Below are 24,098 nucleotides of genomic sequence, written 5' to 3' on the forward strand. Positions count from 1 at the left end.
TCTCTGCTATGCTCTTGCTTCCTATGATGGAGTGATCAGATGTGTATATATGCGCGTCGATAACGTGAATCTGACTCACTTTGATCGTTTCTTACGTTTCTTGTCATTGATGTCGGTATCTGATGATCCTCTCTTGCGTTTTTGCTGTAGTTTCGTTGATTTTGATTCATTGCTTGGCATTGGTGAAGTTGTCGGAGGCGAAGTATGTCACTTAGGTGTCGAATCACTTGACATTGAGTAGTCACTACCCGATGATGAGCTGCTGGACATGGAAGATGAGCACTTTCTGTTGGGCATGATAACGGGTAGATCAGAAACAAAGGACACGTCATATCAAGTTATGAGCCATGTTTGGTTCCATTGATGTGTTTCACAAATATAATTACATGCGCATATGGACAAGAAATACACTAAGTGAGACATATGCAAGCGACACTTCACTAGTGGGCGTACATTAATTGTTGCTGGACAAGAAATACAATTTAATTTGACTGAGTACGGACAAGTGAGTAGATGAACAATGATGACAACAAAAGAGAGACGAGGGCTACTAAGACATTGAGCTGCAAATGAGATGACAATGCTGCAAAGAGAAATAAATGACAGAGCAAAATAGCAATAGGAATGAGCGACAAATATCCTACATGGGACTATCAACTGCTGCTTCCACAGGAGCAGACAGAATCATGAGGTTACGAAAAGCAGCAAGGGGTAGATCCAGGACGTCTCTGTAGGCTTGAGAGTGATGAGGAGGCCAAACAGAGTCTTCATCAGCAAACTTGCGTTTCTTCACTGGCGGGTCTTCCAATACACCCAGGAACTGCACAGGATTTGCGAGGAGTGTGGGGCTGCCCCTGAAAGTACAAAGATGTCAGCAAAATAACACAAAGAGAAATAAAACTTACAGCTCAGAGGCACTGGGAGTGTTCGAACCTATGGTACCAGTGTCTGGATCAGTTTTGATGGCACTAGTGGAGGAGCTGGATTGTCTTCAGCATATGTTAGTATGCTCACAAAAATGATAGCTTACTTTTTTGGGGTCTTTCTGCAAGTCCCTTGCAGTATCAACTCATCGGCTTCACTGTCACCATCATCAATCCATCTGAGCTTTTTTGCATCTCTCAAGCGCAACAGCAGTTTCTGTAGGGTGAACATGAGTCAGTTAAAGTATTATGATGCTAGTAGTACACACCACTGGTCCCGGTTTTTGAGGCGTGAATTCTATGATATATGTAGGCCAGCCCTTAAGAAGGTTTTTGACATCAAGGACAATATAATTGCCATCAGTGTTGAACTTGTCGCTGAAGTCGACAGGTCCATAAGGCAAAGGCATTAGAAAAAGCAGTATGTAGTGGTATAAGATTAAAATGATATGGGTATGCAATCTGTGTATGCGTCAACTAATTTGCCGGACTTTGAAAACATGCGCAAACAGAAACTTCAAACTTTGATTTATTGTTTCTTTAGTTAGTACCATTGGGCGTCATGGTGAGTGTCTTTTCTTTTTTGGTTTGCTTAAAGTCCCCTTCCTACTTAGCCTGGTTTGGCGGATTGCCCTAAGGCTAAGTAGCGGAGCACCACTTCCCCTTCCACCACATCCCCTGATTATCTGTTTGCTATTCTCCTCACCAATGCTAGCTACTGACCTTTCTTGTACCCATATCTCTTTTTAGTTTTATATTGATGACTGTTGCACTGAAACAGTTCTGAAATCATCGTGAACACCAGTGCACTCCTTGCTAATACCATATCTCCTGGTAAGCCTCTTTTCTCTTTCAAATCTACTCGTCCTAACCCATCACGTACCTTTGACAGACACTGAAACACATCAAAATGCTGCTAGCGATCACAGTGGTAGAATTACCCATCGGCCAATGGCCGGATCTCATCAAAATTCTCCTCAGTTTCATCAACACATCTGATGACACCAATTTGAAGATTGCCACCCTGCAGGCTATTGGTTACATCTGCAAAATTATAGTATATTGACTTTGTGCCTTTCGACTGGTCTTCACTCATCAAGTACTACAGAAGCCGGAGGTCTTAGCTTTGAGGTCAAACAAAATTTTGACGGCTGTTATTCATGGCGCTCATAAGGAGGAGCCATCCTTGGAAGTCCAGCTGACATCCCATTCCGATACATGCAGACGCCAAACCAAAGCTTGGTTCGAGGAGCGCTCCTCATACCCCTCCACCAGAGGAACCTTTGGCACTACCAACACATTCGCCCGTCCTCACCTCACCTAACTTTCTGGTCACCTCATCCTCACTCTCTCAGAGGCGACCTCTATCAAAGAGATCAATCTCCAATTTCATGATAAATCTCGCATACCACCTTCTCTTCATGACCTGTACGTCATTTCTTTCATCTCAATCTCCTTGTCTCATCTCGGTTCGCTAGAATCACCCTAAGCCAGAGTTTCAGTCTCTGCACATATGATTAGTCCTTCCTCGAAGGCAAGAAACGCCACTCACATACCCTCAAAGCAGGCAAACATGTCTTTCCTTTCTCACTTGCACTCAGCGGAACTGTCCCATCCTCAATACACCTCCCTGCCACCAACCCTTCCTCTTTCATTTCCTACAAACTTCATGCAACCGCAGTCCGCGCTGGCCTCTTACATAACCTCACCACATCAGTGATACCCTCACTGCCCTCTGTAAATTTATCCCACTCGCCAAAGGCGTCCGCGTGCTCTATCTACCATGCGCGTTCTGGAGATATTCGCTTAAAGGGAGTTGGTCTTGATAGATGTCTTCATGATCCGCAGGCTCTCATTGCGTCCAACGGATGAAATCGGCGAGGATGGCTGGCAATTCTTCATCTCCGATCGCGAACTAGAGTTGATGAAGGTCATTCAGAGCAAGGAGCTTATCTTCGAGACCATTGCGTCGCTCATCCCCACTGAGATTACATTCAACAAGCTGGTTTGGGTGAGTGAGTTCTGGTGCGTTCTTGTCTTTTTAGTATCTGTCGACGCGCGTTCATCAATTTGTTGTATGTAGGGCTAATATCTGTATGGTGAATAAGTTTAGCGAGGGTCGAGTGTTTGTTGTGTAAGGTGTTCTGATCAAACATACATATCCTCCGCTCCACACATCTCCCCTACACCAGGCCTCAGCAAGTCCTTTACCCCGGGTGCAAGCTCACCTCCACACCCACATCCGCATGTGCACCATGCTCATACACTCCCGCATGGTGTACTCGACTGGGTCAATTCAGAACTCTTATCTCGTCGTCCGCGATCGCCACACTTGAATTCAGACCCTACAAGCCAAGTACCTAGTCGACTCGTTTCACGCGCTCCTAGTCCCGAACAGCACGTTTGGGGACATGTACAGAGTGTCATTCAGAGGCTCGGGGGAGGCATTCAACCCATGGCAGATCGTATCACGACCCTCATCCTCCAGTATCCCTACCCTCTGTCTTGTCCCATCGCTCATTCCGCCCACCACTCGGCCCATCCTCGATCCTCCGCGTCCCTTGTCATTGATGCGTCGCACAAAGGCGAGCATCAATATTTTCGCACATTGCCTCTTGCCTCTTCCTTGAAACTCATCGTCATCGACAAGCTTCGACGGATGCTGGACATTGTCTCCTCGCACAATGCCGCAGGACGCAGAACAGTAGGGATCTCGATAATCCATGCTGCCCTGCAGCACTGTTCAATCTAGCTACCACAAAGTTCGTTAGTTGCCAGGTTAATGGAACCTACCTTGACCTCGACATCCCCATCTCTCTCTTTCAAGATGCGCTTGATATGCATCTCACAAGTCATCCAGACCGACCTCTTACCTAACTCCATCTTGCCATCGCTCTACTGTCTTGTTTCGCGAAACGGGGATTTCAAGCAGATGCTGATGCAGCTAAAGAGTTACTGAATGAAGTTTGCAATGTCTCCCTTGCCGATAGCCACCTATCCAGAGCAGCTCTGCTTGCAATCAAAACCTCTACTTTGGTCAGAAGCACTGATGCAAATACACTTAGGGTGGAGGGGCCCATTGCATCTATGCTTCTGCCGTCCCTGAATGAACTTGCTCGTCGAGCAGAGTTATGTTTGCACACGGATGATCCCCATGCCTTGGATGAAGAGCATGCTCGGATGCTTCATCGAACTACTCAACTCCTCACCACAAGCCACAGTTGTTCATTGAATGATAGTTGCTCACCCCTGCGGCGGTGGCAGTCATTCAGTCGTATCATACTATGTAAGGTGGAGGGACCTGGGACTGAGGCTTATGAGGCGCATGCTGTTTGTTATGTACCGTGATTATACAGTACATTTATATATACATTTTTATATATATAACAGTAAACTCCCGAATGTGCTCACCCTCGCCTCCTGCAAATATGAAAATAAGATCGCACAAGAAATGATAGGTGGGTGCCCAGTCTTCTGCATAGGATCATCCACAAGGTCTGAGTTTCTTATACTCACTTTGGTGGCCAGCGTCCTAGTATGATCCTCTCGGATCGAACTTCTTGTATCCCTTGACACATGGCGGAGATCCTCAATACTTAGCAACTATAAAGATGTTCAGAGTTGCCCAGGTATGTCATCCCCCCCCCTCCCCATACAATACTTTATTTGCATTCTCATTCTTAACTATGTCTTCAGACCATCCAACCTGCCTCAGCTGTGGGAAACAGTTTGGATCGACGAGGCAGCTATCATCTCATGCTATGCAGTGTGGGCACAACAGGTCTGTCAAGCTGACAGATGCTGTATACGAGAAGAAGAAGAAGAAGAAGAAGAAGAAGAAGAAGAAGAAATGCAAGTCGGATAAGCACAGTAAGAAGGCAAAACGGCCTCGAATTGAGGAGTTGGATGAGATCATCAGGGATGGAATCCAGAGTGTCTATGATGATACCTGGGCTGACCCAGCTGACGGCAATGTTCTACCTGCAGTCAATGTACGTATTTCATGTTCTCTAGTATCACTCACACTAATATTTTAGCAGGATAATGCCATGGCAGGCCCGTCACATGTAACTGATGATATAGTGCCCCCTGCACACGAACACGATGTGAGTGTTTTATTACAATTTCTAATCTCTGATATGAATATCATAGCAGGCTGCAGAGCCATCAGCACTGTCCCCCCCAGTTGTATCGCACCGTTCTGGACGCACCATTCGGATGCCACATCACTATGGCGTGGCAGTATTCTGGTACTAACATGAAGTCTGCTGCTGAGTTTGATTGCCTTGGCACCTTCTTTGAGGATCCTCTCTTCTGCAGTAAAGATGTATGTGGCATCAGCCATGCTTGTGAGTCAAAATTACTTCACAAATACTTGGATGACAAGTCCAATCCATTCCGGCAAGAGCATGGCTGGCAGCAGTCAATGACCAGGATCCGTCTACCAAAGGAGAAGCAGAAATGGGCATCAGAGGAGGATGCTCCCGAGCTGGAAATACCTGGTGTATATCACCGCTCATTCATTGACATTATCACAGCTGTGTTTGAGGACAATGTCTCCCAGACCTTCCACATGACACCTTTTAGTCAATACTGGAAGGTCTCCAAGGAAAAGACAGTCCGAGTCTTCTCAGAGGCCCATAGCTCCCCCGCCATGCTTGATATGTATGCAGAGATCAATGCATTGCCATGGGAAGCTGGTGATGATCTTGAATGCATTGTTGCTTCCCTCATGCTTTGGTCTGACGCAACCCATCTGACAAATTTCAGGGATGCTTCCATGTGGCCCTTCTACTTATTTTTCGGGAATCAATCCAAGTATATGCGAGGAAAGCCAATGTCCAGTGCTTGTCATCACGTCGCCTACATACCAACGGTACATTTTAATATCTACTGTGCAATGTTCCAACTGAACATCTTGAAACAGCTCCCCGATGATTTCCAAGAAAAATACTTGGACTTCTTCGGAGAACCCTCGACGGACGAGGTATACACTTACTGCAAGTGAGAGCTAATTCATGCAATCTGGCAGCTCCTCCTTGACGGTAAATTCATGGATGCTTATGAACATGGTATCATCATCAAATGTTCTGACAGCGTGACTCGCAGAGTCTTTCCTTGATTTTTCTCTTACTCAGCTGACTACCCAGAGAAGTATTTCTCACCAATGCACGCTGTTTCTGTCAACCCCACTCCAGAGTTCTACTTGCAAGTATCAAATCTTTAAGACAATGTCCCTGCCCTCGCTGTCTGGTGAAGAAGTGCGATGTTCTGAAGATGGGAACCCAACTCGACATGAGACGGCAAGATAAGCTGCAGCGCGTCGATGATGATTCGCGGCGGCAGGGAGTTGCCAAGGCATGTAAACTCATATTTGAAAATGGTGCTCCTGTCACCAGGGCCTGGGTGAACCAGATTCTGAATGACAAATCACTGGTACCTATGCATGTAAGGATTGACTACCTCATATGGTCCTTAGGCTGACCCATTCCTAGAACGCATTTTCCGAGAAACTGGTCGAGTTCGCTTTTAATTTGTTCAAGCTGTTTGTTGTGGACCTCCTACACAAGTTCGAACTTGGAGTATGGAAGGCCATTTTCACTCATCTGATGCGCATCCTGCATGCTGCAGCAGGTGATTCTGTTCAACAACTTAATAAACGGTATGGGGCACAGACACTATGTCTGTTAATAAACTGACACGACAATACAGCTATTGGTTGGTTCCTACATTCGGTTGGGGCACCATTCAGCATTTCAACAAGAATGCTTCATCTATGAAACACCTCACAGCAAGAGATTTTGAAGACCTTCTACAGTGTGCTCTTCCAGTATTCGAGGGCCTTTTGCCTGACAACAACAAGACCATCCTCGACCTTCTCTTTGACTTGGCTGTGTGGCATGCTTATGCAAAGCTTCATTTGCATACTGATGATACCCTGACTTTTGTTGACACAGCAACTGTTGTTCTTGGTAAATCAGTTTGCAAATTCCTCAAAACAACGTGTATGGTCTACCACACCAACGAGCTCCCTCAAGAATATGCTGCTCGTGGATGATGAAAGGCTGCATTGGCAAGTCGGCAGACTGTTAAGGAAGGGAAGCAAAAAGCTACGTATGAGTCAGAGGCAGTGACTGGACTGAAGCTGAAGAGGCTTAACCTCAAGACCTACAAGTATCACACACTCGGGGACTATCCCAACACCATCCGACAGATGGGAACCACTGATAATTTTAGTACACAAACGGTGCGATTTTTTTCAACCAAGGTGTTGCATGCTCATACACACCCTAGGGTGAATTGGAACATCGCAGTATTAAACGCTGGTACCCACGAACTCCAAAAAAAAACAAGAAAACCATGCTCAAAAGCATGGTTCGTCAAGAGGCCTGACACCAACTGATGAAGAAGATCCTGAAACGACGTGAGCAACTCCAAGCTGCTGGTCATGGTAGAAGGAAACATCAATGCACTTCACAATCCGACCACTACCATATCTCAAAGTACCCGAAGGCATCATATGATCTCACTGCATGGCTGAGCGAGCTTGAAGATGATCCTGCCAAGGAGGTATGTCATTTTTTTACTCTAACTCGCTATTACTTATCTACTGTGGTTCAGAATTTTATTCCGCGACTGAAAGACCACCTCCTAGCCTGCCTTTGAGGGATTGAATACTCAGGCGACGAGCATGAGTTCACTGGCGAAGATCGGGGGCAGGTTCTATTCACCAACAACCAAATCCACAAACATGGTGTGCTATGGGTAAACTACACTACATATGACCTTCGGAGGGAACAAGACTCCATCAACCCTTGAACACATGCCAACATCATGGTCCTCTCACATGAAGATGATGATGAACGCCATCCATATTGGTATGCACATGTCGTCTGAATTTTTCACCTAGATGTCTGGTATTATGGTGGTGAGAATGTGGCAAGACTAGCACCACTGTGCATGCATGTCCTCTTCATACGCTGGTTTGGGCACAATGTCACATTCAACAGTGGCTGGTCTGCGAAGCGCTTGCACCAACTCGGATTCTTTCCAGGCAATGACCCGGCATGTTTTGGATTCCTTGACCCAGATCAAGTAATCCGCGGGGTTCATCTTATTCCTGCATTCGCCCATGACTGCACTGATCATTACATGGGACCCTCATTTGTCTGTCGTGATGGTAACAAAGACTGGCGGTATTTCTACGTCAATATCTATGTCCTATTTTACTTTTATTCCACTCACAGTTCTAACTATTGTTGCAGGTTCATAGACCGAGATATGTTCATGTGATTTCGTGGTGGAGGCATTGGCCATAAAGTCACTCAGGAATGGGACAATTTCTTACAGAGTGATGGGGCTCCAGTAAATGTCACTGGTTTCGATGACAGGGATTCGGATATTGATATGGATGCTGAGGAGGATGTGGAGGAAGATGACAAGGACTTAGACGATGTCGGAGGTGAGGATGATGGTGAGGATGATGGTGAGAATGACGAAGTCAGCGGTGTGGATGACGGTGAGAAGGAAGAGGAAGAGGACCCAGATCAGGTGGAGGCCGATTCGGACGAAGAACTTGATGATGACATTCTCGCACGAGAAGGTTATGGTGCACTTTGATTACATTGTGATATACTACACATGGGATAGCTAAGGTAATATCAGTTGCATATCATGTAGATACCCTCATAGCAGAGTGAGGTGTTCATTATCTATTTTGCTGTCACATCAGTAAATTCACACATTGCTTATTTCAACTTATTTGGCACTTATCCCTACTTTTGTCACTTATCAATAATGGGATCTACTTATTTTTCTTGAACTAGCCACCTCAGTCCACCACCCTCCACTTGAGTGTTTCAAATTGCTAATAACCTATCAAATACATGTTTGATAATGATAGAATATAGTCTTCTCAAGTGTAGCTGCCTAGGGAAAGCATTTAAGTCAAAATCTTCTTGCTACTGTTTTGGCATTTCCACTTGACTAAAACAACCAATGTGGTTGTTTTGATATTGTCAAATGAGCTTCTATAGTCTAACAAATATTTTGGTGTACTCTAGTTGAGGGTGGTGGGCCCAGGTGGCTAGTTGAAGAAAAATAAGTAGATCCCATTATTGATAAGTGACAAAAGTAGGGATAAGTGCCAAATAAGTTGAAATAAGCAATGTGTGAATTTGCTGATGCAGGTGTCTAGTTGTATTAGCATGATGTAGTACTCACAATTGCTGACGTGGCACATAAGAGAAGCATTGTGGCGCGATGTCAACCCAAATCAGGCAAAATCTGATTTGAGGACTTTTGGTGATGTTAAAGCACATCCCAAACCTCACTAAACCTCATCATTTACATTTCTAACCCTTGTCAGGTCTGACCCTAACATTCCTGAACCTTTTCCTAACCATTTTCATAGAGCACATCATATGTAGTATGTTTGTGAATATAATATAATCATTTCTCACTCAAAAATGGGCACTTGATTGTACATTGCTGGCTGAGATAAGGGTCAGCTCTGCTGAGGGTTAGGAATGACGAGGTTTAGGAGTCTTGCTGAGGTTTAGGATATACTTTCAGACTGCTTGCAGATAATTTACAACACCAAGTGTTGGCACTACGTGCCGTAAGGTTTAGGTACAAGTCCTGTTTAGGACAAGGTTTGGCGATGCTTAGTGGTGCTCGGATCCCAAGTGAACACGAACTTTTAGAATTGAGCAGCCCTTTTACCTTGAGTTTACCACTTTGGTCACCCCATTTCAGACACCTCTTAGGTTGATTGTGGCCTACAGAGGTTTTCACCTAAGAGGTGCTTTTCTGGTGGTCTGCCCGATGTTTTGTGGTCTTTCCCTGTTGTGCTTGGGGACCAAAAGACCATGAACCAAAGACCATTGGGAATGTGTTATGGGAGGACCATAGGACGACTTGGACCACTTGAATACAATATAATGCAGGGGTGTCTGGGGTCCTCAAATACCAATTTCTTTGGAAATTTCCCACTATATGTATTGCATCTATGCCCTGCACCCTGCCTCCTGCACACCTCCATAAACCTGATAAATCTTCCTATATATAATTGAACAATATATCTCGTGGGTATATCGAAAAAATGAATGGTCATTATTTTGATTGAACCTCTTAATGAAAGTTGTAGTATATATTAAGGCGAGTCTATATGTGGTCATACCTTACCAAAATTTTAATGTGAAGGTGAGATATGGCCATAACAAAAATCGTTGTCGGGCTTGTTTTCAAAAAAAAAAAAAAAAGTCATTATCCTTGATGAAAGTCATAGTCCTAGTTAGGGTATGTCTGTACCTACTCGTATTTTATCAATTTACAATCATTTGGGAAAGATATAAGCTTTTGGGAAAAACAATAAACAAGGAAGACCATATGCTTAATGGGAAGACCATAGGCATAATAATATTCATCTAATAGGGAAGACCACATGCTTAATGGGAAGACCATAGGGACAATATTCATCTAATAGGGAAGACCGCATGCTCAATGGGAAGACCATAGGCACAGTATTCATCTAATAGGGAAGACTGCATGCTTAATGGGAAGACCATAGACATGATATTCATCTAATAGGGAAGATCACAATCTAATAGGGAATACCACATGCTCAATGGGAAGACCATAGGCATGATATTCATCTAATAGGGAAGACCACATGCTCAATGGGAAGACCATAGGCATAATATTCATCTTATAGGGAAGAGCATGACAATTACGGAGGATAGGCATTGGTTCAGGTCACTATAAATGACTAGCATTAGTAACTGACATTACAGTATAATAACAACCAACTCACAAAAATCTTTGACTGGTGGATCCATCTATGTCATACCAACAACATTAGCAGACACTTGAGTGCAATCACTCCTTGAGTGTCTGGATATTCTTTACCAAGCTGCTCAAACAGAATCAGGCCCAGAGTGCTGAGAAGTTGAACTTCCCCACACTGCTTGATCATAACAGCCAGCCTGGTTGTGAGATCTGCAGTCTGCAGTCGGACCTTTACACTCTTGTTGTTGAGCCACTAGAGAACGGTAGAGACAATCTGCGTGAGGAGACCTCAAGCCTCACATCAATATCTGAAGCACTGAGCATGGCAACAACTCGAGTCTTGATAGTCTAACATGTGCACAAACAGTCAGTTACATTCACAATAGATAGAGAGCTCATCATTTGAGGGTGTTGGTGAGGATGTGACATTCCCTCGCGTATTGGGGACATAATAGAAGGAAGTGCTGTACTGTCTCCATTGACTCTGGCATAGGACTCTTTCCGATTCGTCGTAAGTGGCAGTTAATGGACATGTCTGGTTCATAACCACAGGATGAGACTGATGTGTCATTTGGCAGATGCTGCACAAGGGATATATAGAAAGACAATACATATAAGGGAAGACTGCACACAGTAAGATTTTTCAATATCAGGTAAGTCTCGACAATTGTGATTGACATGCAACATAAAGGATGAAACATAAACCATGAGCCATAGCTTAAGAAAGGGTGTTTGCATAGGCATAAGGATTTTAACATGAGTCATCGGCATGCAATGAGTAAAGTAAGTCATAGGCAAGTAGTAGCATAAGTCACGACATGGTAAGTATCACAATTGAGATCGGAAAATATGAAAGGCAGTGAGAACAGCTGTAAACATTAGTTATACTCCAATTCCTACTCATCTACAGGTGCAAGTAAACGGCGATCCACTGGGCGGACATGAGCAGACCGAACACGTGAGTTATATTGGTGCGGCGGAGATGGAGAGCCCTCAGAGTAGGGCATGGTTGACGAATGAGATGGTAAGCGCATAGTGTTCTGGTTCGGGGCAGGTCCCATGTGTGCCTTTGATGGAGCACAAACATATGGCTCAGGACTACTAAGGGAATAGACAACAGTTAACACAGTAAAATTGGCAACACAACAACGAAATACTTGTGGCCAAGAGTAGACCTCATATCCATGCTTGCCCTGTCCTGCCGTGTGAAAGGTATGTGAGAATGAAGAAAAATATATGGTGCAAAAATACGCACATGGATCCTCCTCCGATACCTCTCATCCACTATTCCAGTCTCAATGTCCTCAGCCTCCCTCGCAGTTTCATAATCATCACGAGTCCATTTCTGAGTGGCTAGCTCAGGGGCCATCGAGCGGCGCATACCTTCACGTAGGCAGTTGTACTGGTATCGTCCTGCTGCTGCATTCAAACCTTGAGGGGTCACACGAGGATATGACAGTGGTGGAGATGGTGGTGGAGATCATGGTGGAAGATCATAGTCCAGAAGTTCATCATAGTTAGCGTGCATAGGGACAGGTGGATTTGAGCGTGAAGCCCCATGTTGTGAGTGCGGAGCCCCAGAGTTGGAGTGCGGAGCCTGATAGTCAGAGCATGGAGCCCGATAGTCAGAGCATGGGGCCCGATAGTCAGGGTGCAGAGCCCAATAGTCAGAGCACAGAACTGCGGGGTGCAAGTGCGAAGCTTCCTGGTGAGAGCTCGAGGGTCCTGAGTGAGAGCGCAAAGCTCCTGGGTTAGATTGCGAAGCTCCCATAGTGCATGAAGCCCCAGTGTTCAAGTGCTCAGCGTCTGCATCTGAGTTTGGAGACTCTTCACGAACTGTTGTGGACATTTTGCGAGCAACGTGTGGAGGGAGGTCCTTAATAAATTTCTCTGAGTCTTGGAGACGACACAGAATGATGCCATCCATGGCAATGACCAGAGGGATTAAGTTCACCTCGCCACAGTATCCGGCCAAGTCTGCTCGCTGAACTACAATACAAAAAAATATTAGCTTATGTAGGGTGCAGACTACTTGAAAATGCACGAGGAGACCAATCCTCAATAGATAAGACGACGTCAGGCTCCTCCACAACAGTGCCCCAGGTTCTCCTATTCTCATTGGACTTGGATTTACCTTTCCGCTTTGTCGACACAGCTTTCTCTGCATCGTCCTCGTCCTCGTCTCAGCCCAAATCATCCAGATATATATCACCAAGTTCCTTCCTGAGATATGGACCCACTATGGCGCGTAACTGACTGGCAGACAGCGATTTTAGATCGAAATCATGACCAGGGGGTGGAACTCCTGCTGGCCAGTTGTGGATGCAAAGTTGCATATAGTAAAGGATGTCAAGCATCTTGGTCCACCTGCTGTTCGATGTTTTGAAGGGGTGACCAGCAGCAACTACCGAAAAATGTGAGTACACCGACAGCGGAATCAAGTGAGACACCAACCAAATGCTTCACTAATGATGGGAGGTGCCACCATGCGATTTCTATCCCTGTCGGATTGGCCGTTCTGCAAGAGGGTAGCATTGGGGACTGCGACAGGCGGGGGGAGAAAACTGAAACCCTTGCCTTCTGCTTGCGCAGCCTCCAAGTCATTGTATCTGTAATGCATTCCATGTATATTAGTATCACATCCCCTCAAAGAAAAAGACAAAAAAAAAACACACTTAAGGATTGTAGTGAACTCGTCTATCAACCGCTTTACATCTACTTGTCGAGCGTCAATGAGAGCCTTCACCATATTGGACCCCGCAAAAAGGCCAGAGGCCTGGTGGCCAGATTCCTCATCTCCTGGATAAATGGTGATACCAGCTATATGAATTCCGTGGGTGCAGTACCAATATGAAGCCTTGCAAAGATTGAGTCATTGATTAAGATCAGTCACCAAAGAACACTTACCGATTTCGCAAACACTTCATGAACTGCTGTCATGAGACTGGATGACTCACGTGATGATAGATCCTCAGGGCTGGCAACCACACTATCCCAATGGCGTCGGATTTTATTCCATAGGGGTTCATGATCAGGGTCTTTGTACAAGTGGGTATAATAGTGCGCCTTCTGCTTGACTTTCCATGATGCCAAGTTCACTGGAAGGTCATGAATAAATATTGAAACAACCATGAATACAATAACTTACGTTCTTTGGATGGGTGTAGTAAAGTCCGGAACCAGGCTTGATGCTGGTTCCAGGGAGACTCCTTGCGAGTTGCCTTTGTCGCCAGTCCCACCTCAATAAGAATCACCCTCCGATGTTTCCCAAACTCTTTTCCGATTGCAGTTGCTTCGGCCATAACCCTCTTGCCAAATTCTTCCGCTTTCAAAACACCTTCTTTGGATAGTCTTCCTGATTTATGTGTGATTCCATCCTCATCTTCAGATGGGTCTTCTTCATCACAGCCCTCGGCATCGTAACCGTGGTCGGCTGCCGCCGCTGGTCCCTTCTGCTTTTCTGGCCTTGCGGGATCTGCAGCGTGTTCTGCTTCCCTTTGCTTCTCTTCAACTGTTGCCCAGTCACTGTCAGAGTCAGAGCTCTCTGCGGGTTCGCTCTCATGGTCAGGAGCATAGGATAATGGGCACCAGATCTACACGGGTGAACAGTCATGAATGCAACTGCAATAAGACACATTAGCTGTGTACAACGAAATATGTATTGAAATTTACCTGCAGTCTTCGTGAATGGCCTCGCGGGATCTGCAGCGCGTTCTGCTTCCCTTCGCTTCCCTTCAACTGTTGCCCAGTCGCTGTCAGAGCTCTCTGCGGGTTTGCTCTCATGGTCAGGAGCATAGGATTTATGGGCACCAGATCTACGCGGGCGAACAGTCATGGATGCAACTGCAATAAGACATATTAGCTGTGTACAACGAAATATATATTGAAATTTACCTGGAGTCTTCTCCTGTTCGCTTGTGAGTGCAGCACCATCACCTTCACCGTCAGAGGGAACTGCAATAAAACATGCTGGTTGTGTACTACAAGATATATAACAAAACTTACCTGCATCTCTCTCCCTTTCGTTCGTCGCTGCAGCGCTACCGCATTCACCGTCGGACGAAACTGTGATATAACATGTTAATTCTTTAGTACAAAGTGTATCACGAAACTTACCAGCATTCATCCCCCTTTTGTTCGTTGCTGCAGCACCACGGCACTCGCCATCGGATGGAACTGTAATACAACATGTTAGTTATTTACTATGAAATGTACAGTAGTACTTACTTGCATTTTGCTCTCTGCCGTTTGTAACTGCAGCACGTCAATATTTAAATCCATCCTGCAAATGAATAAAACACATACCTGAATTCTCATTAGCATCATCATTATTGCCAGATACGGTACTATGTTCCCCGGGACCAGCTGGAGAACAAGAGTTAATAATGAGTAAAAGACCAAGAGAAAACTTACCTGATGACTCATTGTCATCTGCACCATTGGTGGACCCATTGGCTGAGAACTCAGCCTGCATCAGCACACTACCATCAGCCAACTGGACCTCGGGAGCCTCATTCACGTCACTGGACTTCTTCCTGCTAAGTGACGAACATCTGGTGAAGTTAGAGAAAAAAATTTCATCCTCAGCAGATGATGTCAGGTGACCAGAATGTTTGGACCTTGGAAGGGGACGAGCCTTGGGTCGAGGATGCGGCTGATGTTGACTCAGTAGATAATCAAATGATAATTATAAGCTTACATGGTCTTTGGTTTGGACACCCATGATAGACTTTGGGCCAGCATGAGAGCGAGTCTTTTGCGTAGTACATTTAGAGGCCTTGAGCAATCAGTAGTGATTGCAGTATGAATAATAAGTAACACATTACCTGGTTGTCATCGACATCAGATTCGGTAGCCCCTTGGTCCTTGGATGCGTCAGTGCGAACATAGTCGGCCGGTGATGGGGCTTTAGTCTGGCGTCCCAAACAGGTAACAAGAGGCATTTGAGACTGCTTTCAACAATCACAAAGATACGAAGAAGACGAGTTGAAGAACATGAAGTTGCCTCAACAGTTTTATTTCACCGACACGAAGTCAGGTAAGGATACGAAAAATTTGAAAGAGTTGAGAATGTTAGAGTGAATATTGGAGGGGCTTGAAATTTAGAGTGTCTGAATATCGCATCGCATCACATTATATACAGCGGCCAGATTCTACAAAGAGAGTTAGTGTGTTAATTAAATATTTATCTGAAATGGAACTTGCTTGCATATCAGGATGTCAAGATGTCACGCCCAAACAAAGTTAGTAGATGGTGGCCCTTACTCAGGGATGTGTCATGGTGATATGATGGAGCCAAAACAACGGTTGAAATAAAGTTGAGACTAGGAGTATGGTGTTCGTAAGCAGGCTATACACAACAGAGAACACAAGAGTTGGTGAAAGATGATGGCGATGGGTTGTTCTGATGCACCAGGACCAAGAGTATTGATATGGCTGCTCACGACAATGAGAGCGCTCTGAAGAAATGAATAAGTAGTAGGGTCATACTTCATCGCTCATGATCATAAGACGCACTAGTTGGCTCATTGTGCACAGGACATCGAGTCATAAGGTATGGCATTATAAGGGCCAGGAACAGAAGGTACATAGAATGGTGTGAATGGACCGCTATAATATGCAGGTAGTGGAGAAATTGATGATGAGGCTGAAGGTCCTGTTTATACAGATGCTTCAGATTTTTGCGTGTTCTGATGATTTGGCCCTCACCCGTTAGATCATAGTCACTCAAATCCAGACTTGGCTGCATAGTAGAGATGCCAGTAGGACCTCCTGCCAGTGCTCCATTTGTGGGGGATGACTGTTTCTTCAATCGTAGATGGACGGTGTACAAAATGGACATGTAAGGGTGGATCAGTAGAAGTAGATAAGAGGCAGAAGTGTGCACTCACCAATAAAAGACCGAAAACGATAACAGATTGAATGGACCGCCCAAATATGCAGGTGCCAGGATGAATGACGATAGTGATGTCTGAGATGAGGGTTGCACCCTGGTTATATTTGGGTATGCAAGTTGCCATCCACGAGTGTTATTGGGGTATTTCCTGCAGAGAAGAAAGATGAGCTTCTACTGATGAAAATGTAATATTAGTATAACTCACAAGTTGGGCACCTGCCGGACAATCAATTGTAACACATTGATTGCTGTTAGAAATTTAGGCCTCTGCTTGGTTTGCCTGCCTTCGAGCAGGGCTCGCAGTTCACTATGATTTGACAGTAAGAAGGGTGTTTAAGACCTCGCTCGACAGAACTTACTCGAAATCGACCGTGTCGCCGGAAACCTTTTTAAGTGCAACGTGCAACAAACCATGTGCTGGGGTGAACACGTCCAGACGTGGTTTATTGATGATGTTTAAGATTTTGGCATTTTCTGAGGATTTGGCACCTACCTGCTAGATCATAGTCGCTCAAATTCAGACTTCAGTTCTTTCCAATCGTCTGTGGACAGTGTATAGATCAGTGGAAGTAGATAAGAGACAATAGGTGCGCTCACCGGTGAAAGACTGAAAGTGAAGATCAAAGAAAAGACAAAAGTACAACACACCAGATAGAAAACGGATGTAAGGCACTCTTGCAGAAGATCTTCAACCCTATTGGTGCAGCAACAAATGAGCAGCCAGGGCAACCCTCCAGACACGCACTCTAAGAGTGATAGATCAGTGACACGAAGTCAACTGATCAAGAATTGAACGGCATGAAGCCAGTTCAGATGGAAAGAGAGGGCCGTGAGTCAGAAGTTGAGCCTGGGAGTTGAGGGCGGCGATGATGGGAAGGATGAAAGAGATGGGAAGGACGAGAGAGATGGGAAGGACGATGAGGAGTGAGAAGAGGGTTGACAAGTAGCAGTAGTACTTAGATGGAAAGTGTAAGGAATTTGATGGAAACGCAAAGTGGGAAAATCCCAAATGAAGTTCCAACTGGGTGCAATTGTCGGAACTTCATTTGGGATTTTCCCACTTTGCGTTTCTCTTAAATTCCTTACACTTTCCATCTACTACTGCTACTCATTGACCCTCTTCTCGCTCCTCATCATCCTTCCCATCTCTCTCGTCCTTCCCATCATCGCCGCCCTCAACTCCCAGGCTCAACTTCCGACTCATGGCCCTCTCTTTCCATCTGAACTGGCTTCGTGCCGTTCAATTCTTGATCAGTTGACTTCATGTCACTGATCTATCACTCTTAGAGTGCGTGTCTGGAGGGTCGCCCTGGCTGCTCATTTGTTGCTGCACCAATAGGGTTGAAGATCTTCCGCGAGAGTGCCTTACATCCGTTTTCTATCTGGTGCATTGTACTTTTGTCTTTTCTTTGATCTTCACTTTCAGTCTTTCACCGGTGAGCGCACCTATTGTCTCTTATCTACTTCTACTGATCTGCCCCCACTTGTCCTTCTCCTGGTCTCATTGCTCTCGTCGTGAGCAGCGACACTAATTCTCACGATCATACTCCACAATGCGATACAAGGTACGTTGACTTTTCGCTTTTGTTACAAACATCCACTTAGGATTTGTAGCACTCATCATGCCCAATGCTCTGACGTTGTTCAAGTCGAATTGCACCTCCAGAGATAGTACATATTTCTCAATCTATCTCTGTCATGTGCTGATGCTGATGCTTAAAACAGGTTGGTTAGAAGCTTTTGATGCCCGCGCTGTCGCCGTGCAGGGCAATTTGGTTATCACGACGCCCAACATGCATTTCATTCCAGAGTTTCACCACTTTGAAGAAGAAGACCTACAAGCCTGTGCAGATGGCTGCTTTGGCGTTATTGATTGCTTCCAGTGGCCTCAGTCCTATGACAAAGCTTTTTGTCACACTCTTTGCATCCCTCAGAAGGAGGCATTTCCATTCCCGCACCCGCTACATTGGGCTTGGTTCACCCCTAGCCAGGATGACCTTAAGTCCATTCCAGGGAATTCATTTCCTGTAGGCATGCTGGCTCCTGATAAGGTCGATGGCTTGTGATCCCTTCTCAAACTGGCAGAGCAATGAGTCCGTGATTATAGAAAGGATCAGCCGGACAGAGGTCAAACTATATACAGTCGCCTCTTGTGCCTCCGTCACGCCATCACACAGTTGAAGTCCCACCCCCTTACTTTTTGAGATCTTCTCATTTTTGTCACCAACACTCAGCACCTCTTCCTCGACATATACTCTTACATCGACTGGGTACTTATCACTCAACCTCATACTATTCTCGGCGTTTGCCATGAGGTTAACAGAGAATAGATGGGAGGGTTCGCACAGAGCAGTGACATCTGCAACAAGTTATTCTCCGCTGGCGTCCCCGCTTGGTATGTCCGTGCAAGCGCATACATACCCCCGCACATGAAGGTCATTGAACCCGTTTTGCTCACACGACCAGATCACATCATTATTTCCATGTATGCAGAGGGTAGAAAAATCCGCCCATTTGAAGTCATACACCGTGGTCAAGGTGGTTGCAATCGTCATATACACATTCGCCGCCTGTATGCAGGCACGACATACCAAGACCCTGGGGCTGACACATCGTCTCTGCCATTGTCCAGCTCGAGTCATCCTGCTTCTGGTCCTAAATCGTCTACTCTTGGCAAGGCGCCTAAACAAAAGGGCAAACAATGGCATCAGCCTTGTAAGTACCCTTTTTTCTTCGTGTATGTTGCATGCTCACGCAATTTTCAGATCCAATTGATGCTCACCGTATCCAGTCAGGTGAATCTAGGGATAAGTGGAAAGAAGGGGAAGCGAGCGATGCAGGACTTATTCGGTGATGACCTATTGGCAACTCAGGGCGATATATTTTCACCAGAAGGAGTTGTTGAATTTCAGGGTGAACAAATCTCCATTGCTAGTCTCGCCACCCCTCCTGCGCTTCTGGTTCAGAAGATCACATGGGAGTTGTTCAAACTTGGCTTTTGGTACAAGTTGAGGGATCTCGATTGTTACTTGGCATGGGGATGCTGGGACAATGATACAGTCGGTCGTGAGCAGCTCCTCCATAGCATCTTCCTGGGCGAGGCTGGTTTAGTGATGTGGTCAGAGTCGTTTCCGTTGGAGACCTATGGGTTGTGGAACAACACCTTGATGGGCTGTCTTCCTTACCTTGAGAATTTCCGGCGACTGCTTTGCGATTGGGATGACGTGCTGCCTTGTCTTACGACACCACTGACCTCAGACAATTTCACAGATACGAAGTCCTGGGAGGTTAAGCGTGTGGTGACGACATTTTACGTTCAAACATTCTTTGATCATTTTGGCAGGCCTCCCATCGTACCCCATTTGCTCCCCATGCAATCATGATTTCATAATTTTGCCGTATTGTCTTGTGTCGGTAGCAATGTTTTCCTATTTCGTTACCTCATGATATATTGATGTTGCCGTATTCCTACCAGTTTGAATTTGCGTGACATGGTGAGTGACACTGCCTCTAGCGTTATTTGATGTTCCTGTGTAGGACACTCCATTACTCGCCTTTGTCCGTTGAACTCTCTCCGACTGTCCCAGCGAACTCTGCCGGACTACGTGTCCATGAACTGAGGTTCTCCAATTGACTTCATGTCATTGTTTTTCTTCTGTGTAAGACTTCGGGTCTTAAGGAATTTCATGATGGCGCTCCGTCGTCCAAAGCCTCGACATCATAAAGTAACCACCCACAATTCACCATCACTTCCGTCAATACAACAGCCGAGCACTATTATTTGTGAACCTTGGATGGTCAAGACGTGGAAACGCCCTCGCGAGACTAAGAAACTCAACCTCTATCTCCCTGGCCCGCCTCCTGTCTTGGTTATACCAGAACGACGACATTTAGCACAGCAAAGTTTACCTTGTTCATTGTCCATGTCTAGGACAGAACTAGAACAGGAGGATGACAAAGCTACCATTCCATTCAGCGGCTCCCTACATTTCTCTAATGATCCTGGTCCCCGCCGTCTCACCAGCTCGCAGAAAAAGGTCAATCAATGGCACAGATGGTCAAAAGACATCATTCTGTGCATGGTAGTACCGTATCTATCATATATCCAGGAGACTTTATCACTATGACATGCCAATGTACCAGGAGAGCGCCATCAGAACGATGGAGAGTGCAGGACTGGGTGCAGAACTCGTAGTATCAAGGTTGCATGTGTACTTTTCGACGGTATGTTATTGTCTTTCTTGTCTTCTAACATTGGTCTGATGTACATTACAGCTTTCGAAGAAATCACCATCTTAACCTGCCCTTGTTTTCCCGCCCCACTTCAGCTTCTTTGTCACGGCCTTTTTCCATGTGCACCCATGGCACCCTCTCTGGCAGTAGACTTACAAGTTCTCGAGTTCGTCCGCCTCCTGTTCATTTGTCAGTCCCCCAACCAAACTGCTTGGTGCAATGCATTGGAGACCTTTCTTGATGGAATGGGATACAAGTTGACATCGAAGGTCAGTGTTTTCCTGCTTACGGGTGCACCTGTATACTTAACCCTCTTTTAGAATAACTTGCGGCGTCGCTTCAGTAATGCGTTTCACTGGTACTGGGTCTTGACTGTGTTGGCTCGTGATCACATCTCTACCCTCATTACTGATGCTCAGAAGGATGGTTCTCGTGTGGACCAGCCTAGTGAGTATCTTCGTTTGCAGTGCCCACTCTGTTTCGGAGGGAACAATTGGTGAAATGAAGCGAGAGATTCTCCTTCCATGTGCGTTATTTATTTATTATGACTCTACTGCACCAGTTGACTATTTCCAGGCCAGATGTTATTGTTTGCATTGACGCGTGCTTCACACAAAAATGTTCCACAAATGCCCGTGGTGCTACCAGTAGCGATCCTCCTAACCTGACATTGTCCTTCTTTCTACCGATGGACAATGTGAAAGCAATGGAAGATTTTGTTGAAAGGTGTTGCGGAGAAAAATGTCAAAAAAGGGCCTCCAGGGTGGAGCCAGACAAAGATTGCTATGAAGAGGGCATGCGTATACCAGTGTCAGTCTTGAATGGATGTGGAGACTCCTTCATCGCTGCAGATGAAAAGCGAGAGAAGGCAAGTACTCACTTCTTTACCGATACAGGCCTGATGGCCCTCCTTTGTAGACACGATCGTGTCCTGTGGATCACGAACCTCACATCGGCGGGAGAAAAACAACATTATGCGCTTGCGCTATTGGACCGGTTGTTTAAACATCTCCCTGCTCAGATGACCATTGGGCTTCTATATGACATTGGATGCCAACTCGAATGGAGCTGTCGCAAGTGGAAATTCATGGACAACTCTATTCTATCTCGCATTGCGTTTGCTGTTGCTGTATTCCATGCCTATGGCCACCAGTGGCCTTGTCAGATCATCTACCACCCCAGGAAGCGAGAAGGATTTGGACTGTCTGACGGTGAAGGATGTGAACGACTGTGGAGTTTCCTCAAGCCCCTCATCCCCTCCTTGTGTGTTTCTGGGGTACGTATACTCTATTCATACCATTCTATGGATCTCACTCCTCCCTATGAAGTTTAATCAGCGGCTTTTCATCCTCAACACACAAATTCGTCACCTGGACTCAAAATCATTACAAGGGTTTGGACACTGGCTCCATTGGCGCTGGATCCACTGTCAAACGAAGAAAAACAGTGCACTGGACAGTTTACATGACTTGGAGGTGGACAAGCATATGCTTCGTGTAGAGTGGAAGGCTCAGGTTGATCACCAGACGAAACCCGCACCACGTACATGTGTAATGACCAAGTGTGCTAAGAGTCCTCGACTGAACCCCATGTAGGACAATCTAGAAACAAGGCAGCAGAGGTGATTACTACCATCCTGGCACTGGAGAAGACCCTAGAAGCTCAGGAGGCTTCTATCTGCGAGCTCGAGATGCAGCTCCATGGTGGCTGTGTCCCTGACATTGTGCAGTTCGACCTGCAGCTCACAGACACCCGGTCCCGGCGAGCGAAAACAGCTGACACTCTCCGACATCGTCAAGCTGCACTTGGAACGGAGGACAAGGTCAACCTGGAAAAGATGAAGAAGGATATTTATCTTACAGTTCGCTTGAATGCTCTTGCAGTCAAAACTCATATTCACGACCATCTTTGTCAACGCAAGTTCAAATTGGAGAGACTCAAGAGATCGTACAGAGCAACAATCAATGGTGCATTGACAGTTTAACCGGACTGGTGCATGTCTCATGTTTTTCCAGCCAAGCATAAGCTTCATGCCAATACCCATCACTCAATCAAACGGCAAGAACCTAGCATCCTCAAATTAGTTTCAACATACAATGGTCTGTGTTCTCAACTACGATCTCTTATACGGCAGCGTCGAGCACCCCATTATGCTGTTCCCCCTCATATCATCCCCCGTGATGGCATCTTTCTGCTTGATGTTGATGATGACATCTGGCAAGATGTTGGGCTTGATGATGATACTACGATGCCGCCAGCATGGCTATCAGATGATGCCGTCAGGAATGGTATCCGCTTGCAACTTGAAGTTGATCGGTGCATGGAGGAGGAAGCTCGACTGATGCGGGAGAGGGCTATCATTCAAGAATGGATGTTGGTGGAGTGGGAGGCCATACAAGGTGCCTTGAACATTGCAGGTACATGTGGCTTTACAATGTTATCAATAGTTTTTAGTGACTTTGCAACAGATGCAGTCATGTCTTTCCACCTTCGGTCTTGTGCGGATGAACTTGTTAACATCTGTGTAGTCTGGAAGAAAAAGGTTCAGTGTATTCCATGTGCATGGTCAGTTGGTGAAAGCTGGGGACCCTCTGATGAAGCATTACTTCAAGCTGCTTGTGATCAGGTGTGGTCATCTTTTCGGGATGAGGATGATGATGATAGTGTGGAAGGAGAGGAAGAGGGTGATTGCAAGGAAGACATGGGATATGGTGAGATTGAAGATGAGGAACTGATGGATGCTATTGAAGACATTGCATTAGTGGATGAGTACAGGTATGATCACAGCAATGAGTTGGTGGATGACACCAATGACATTGATGATGACTATATGCCTTCTTCCCCTATTAAATTAGCACATAAACATCACCGCATATAGAATTTATGGTTTTCACTTGGCGTTTCTGGCACCTATCACCTTGTTATGAACCTGCTCTCAACATTTGGCTCCCACATGATCTACACCTCTGGTGTTATCCTTGAAGATCCAGTGGTTCTGTTTGAGCAGCTTGGTAAAGAACATCCAGACACTCAAGGAGTGATTGCACTCGAGTGTCTGCTAATGTTGTTGGTATGACATAGATGGATCCACCAGTCAAAGATTTTTGTGAGTTGGTTGTTATTATACTGTAATGTCAGTTACTAATGCTAGTCATTTATAGTGACCTGAACCAATGCCTATCCTCCGTAATTGTCATGCTCTTCCCTATAAGATGAATATTATGCCTATGGTCTTCCCATTGAGCATGTGGTCTTCC

At 45.6% G+C, this 24,098-nt stretch overlaps 9 protein-coding genes across 9 annotated transcripts; 5 read left to right on the top strand and 4 right to left on the bottom strand.

The window, feature by feature from the left end:
* Window positions 1-640: 640 nt before the first annotated feature.
* EDB91DRAFT_1080634 (uncharacterized protein) lies at window positions 641-1,333 on the bottom strand (the record flags this gene model as incomplete). Its single annotated transcript, XM_041315260.1, has 4 exons — window positions 641-854; window positions 906-989; window positions 1,031-1,140; window positions 1,193-1,333. The coding sequence occupies 4 exons, from the start codon at window positions 1,331-1,333 to the stop codon at window positions 641-643; spliced, it is 549 nt and encodes a 182-aa protein (XP_041178867.1).
* Window positions 1,334-1,833: 500 nt separating this feature from the next.
* Window positions 1,834-2,247, top strand: EDB91DRAFT_1272409 (uncharacterized protein; the record flags this gene model as incomplete). The annotated part of the gene is made up of 2 exons (XM_041324597.1): window positions 1,834-1,980; window positions 2,032-2,247. The coding sequence occupies 2 exons, from the start codon at window positions 1,834-1,836 to the stop codon at window positions 2,245-2,247; spliced, it is 363 nt and encodes a 120-aa protein (XP_041178868.1).
* Window positions 2,248-2,444: 197 nt separating this feature from the next.
* EDB91DRAFT_1027004 (uncharacterized protein) lies at window positions 2,445-2,642 on the top strand (the record flags this gene model as incomplete). The annotated part of the gene is made up of 1 exon (XM_041312653.1): window positions 2,445-2,642. A coding segment is annotated over one exon (198 nt), but the record flags the coding sequence as incomplete, so codon positions are not given.
* A 7,757-nt stretch (window positions 2,643-10,399) lies between these two features.
* On the bottom strand, window positions 10,400-11,162 carry EDB91DRAFT_1080637 (uncharacterized protein; the record flags this gene model as incomplete). Its single annotated transcript, XM_041315261.1, has 5 exons — window positions 10,400-10,507; window positions 10,738-10,762; window positions 10,793-10,965; window positions 11,013-11,060; window positions 11,088-11,162. The coding sequence occupies 5 exons, from the start codon at window positions 11,160-11,162 to the stop codon at window positions 10,400-10,402; spliced, it is 429 nt and encodes a 142-aa protein (XP_041178870.1).
* A 1,030-nt stretch (window positions 11,163-12,192) lies between these two features.
* On the bottom strand, window positions 12,193-15,655 carry EDB91DRAFT_1246650 (uncharacterized protein; the record flags this gene model as incomplete). Its single annotated transcript, XM_041322688.1, has 17 exons — window positions 12,193-12,701; window positions 12,757-12,894; window positions 12,970-13,116; window positions 13,167-13,321; window positions 13,388-13,569; window positions 13,620-13,810; window positions 13,861-14,269; window positions 14,320-14,333; window positions 14,385-14,555; window positions 14,607-14,666; window positions 14,718-14,777; window positions 14,829-14,888; window positions 14,940-14,966; window positions 15,018-15,077; window positions 15,126-15,366; window positions 15,412-15,489; window positions 15,539-15,655. 17 exons carry the CDS (start codon window positions 15,653-15,655, stop codon window positions 12,193-12,195), a joined length of 2,619 nt encoding a protein of 872 aa, XP_041178871.1.
* Window positions 15,656-16,439: 784 nt separating this feature from the next.
* Window positions 16,440-17,812, bottom strand: EDB91DRAFT_1080639 (uncharacterized protein; the record flags this gene model as incomplete). The annotated part of the gene is made up of 7 exons (XM_041315262.1): window positions 16,440-16,512; window positions 16,604-16,756; window positions 16,814-16,915; window positions 16,968-17,097; window positions 17,206-17,215; window positions 17,257-17,354; window positions 17,725-17,812. The coding sequence occupies 7 exons, from the start codon at window positions 17,810-17,812 to the stop codon at window positions 16,440-16,442; spliced, it is 654 nt and encodes a 217-aa protein (XP_041178872.1).
* Window positions 17,813-18,938: 1,126 nt separating this feature from the next.
* EDB91DRAFT_1022234 (uncharacterized protein) lies at window positions 18,939-19,181 on the top strand (the record flags this gene model as incomplete). The annotated part of the gene is made up of 1 exon (XM_041312587.1): window positions 18,939-19,181. A coding segment is annotated over one exon (243 nt), but the record flags the coding sequence as incomplete, so codon positions are not given.
* Window positions 19,182-19,442: 261 nt separating this feature from the next.
* On the top strand, window positions 19,443-19,991 carry EDB91DRAFT_1050639 (uncharacterized protein; the record flags this gene model as incomplete). The annotated part of the gene is made up of 1 exon (XM_041313543.1): window positions 19,443-19,991. The coding sequence occupies one exon, from the start codon at window positions 19,443-19,445 to the stop codon at window positions 19,989-19,991; it is 549 nt and encodes a 182-aa protein (XP_041178874.1).
* Window positions 19,992-20,531: 540 nt separating this feature from the next.
* Window positions 20,532-23,719, top strand: EDB91DRAFT_1236494 (uncharacterized protein; the record flags this gene model as incomplete). The annotated part of the gene is made up of 9 exons (XM_041321464.1): window positions 20,532-20,690; window positions 20,757-20,817; window positions 20,884-21,110; window positions 21,162-21,337; window positions 21,418-22,117; window positions 22,170-22,383; window positions 22,437-22,808; window positions 22,857-23,258; window positions 23,289-23,719. 9 exons carry the CDS (start codon window positions 20,532-20,534, stop codon window positions 23,717-23,719), a joined length of 2,742 nt encoding a protein of 913 aa, XP_041178875.1.
* Window positions 23,720-24,098: the final 379 nt, after the last annotated feature.

The sequence above is a fragment of the Suillus paluster genome, assembly GCF_016628075.1.
Source record: "Suillus paluster strain FC165 chromosome Unknown EDB91scaffold_16, whole genome shotgun sequence".
Lineage (NCBI taxonomy): Eukaryota > Fungi > Basidiomycota > Agaricomycetes > Boletales > Suillaceae > Suillus > Suillus paluster.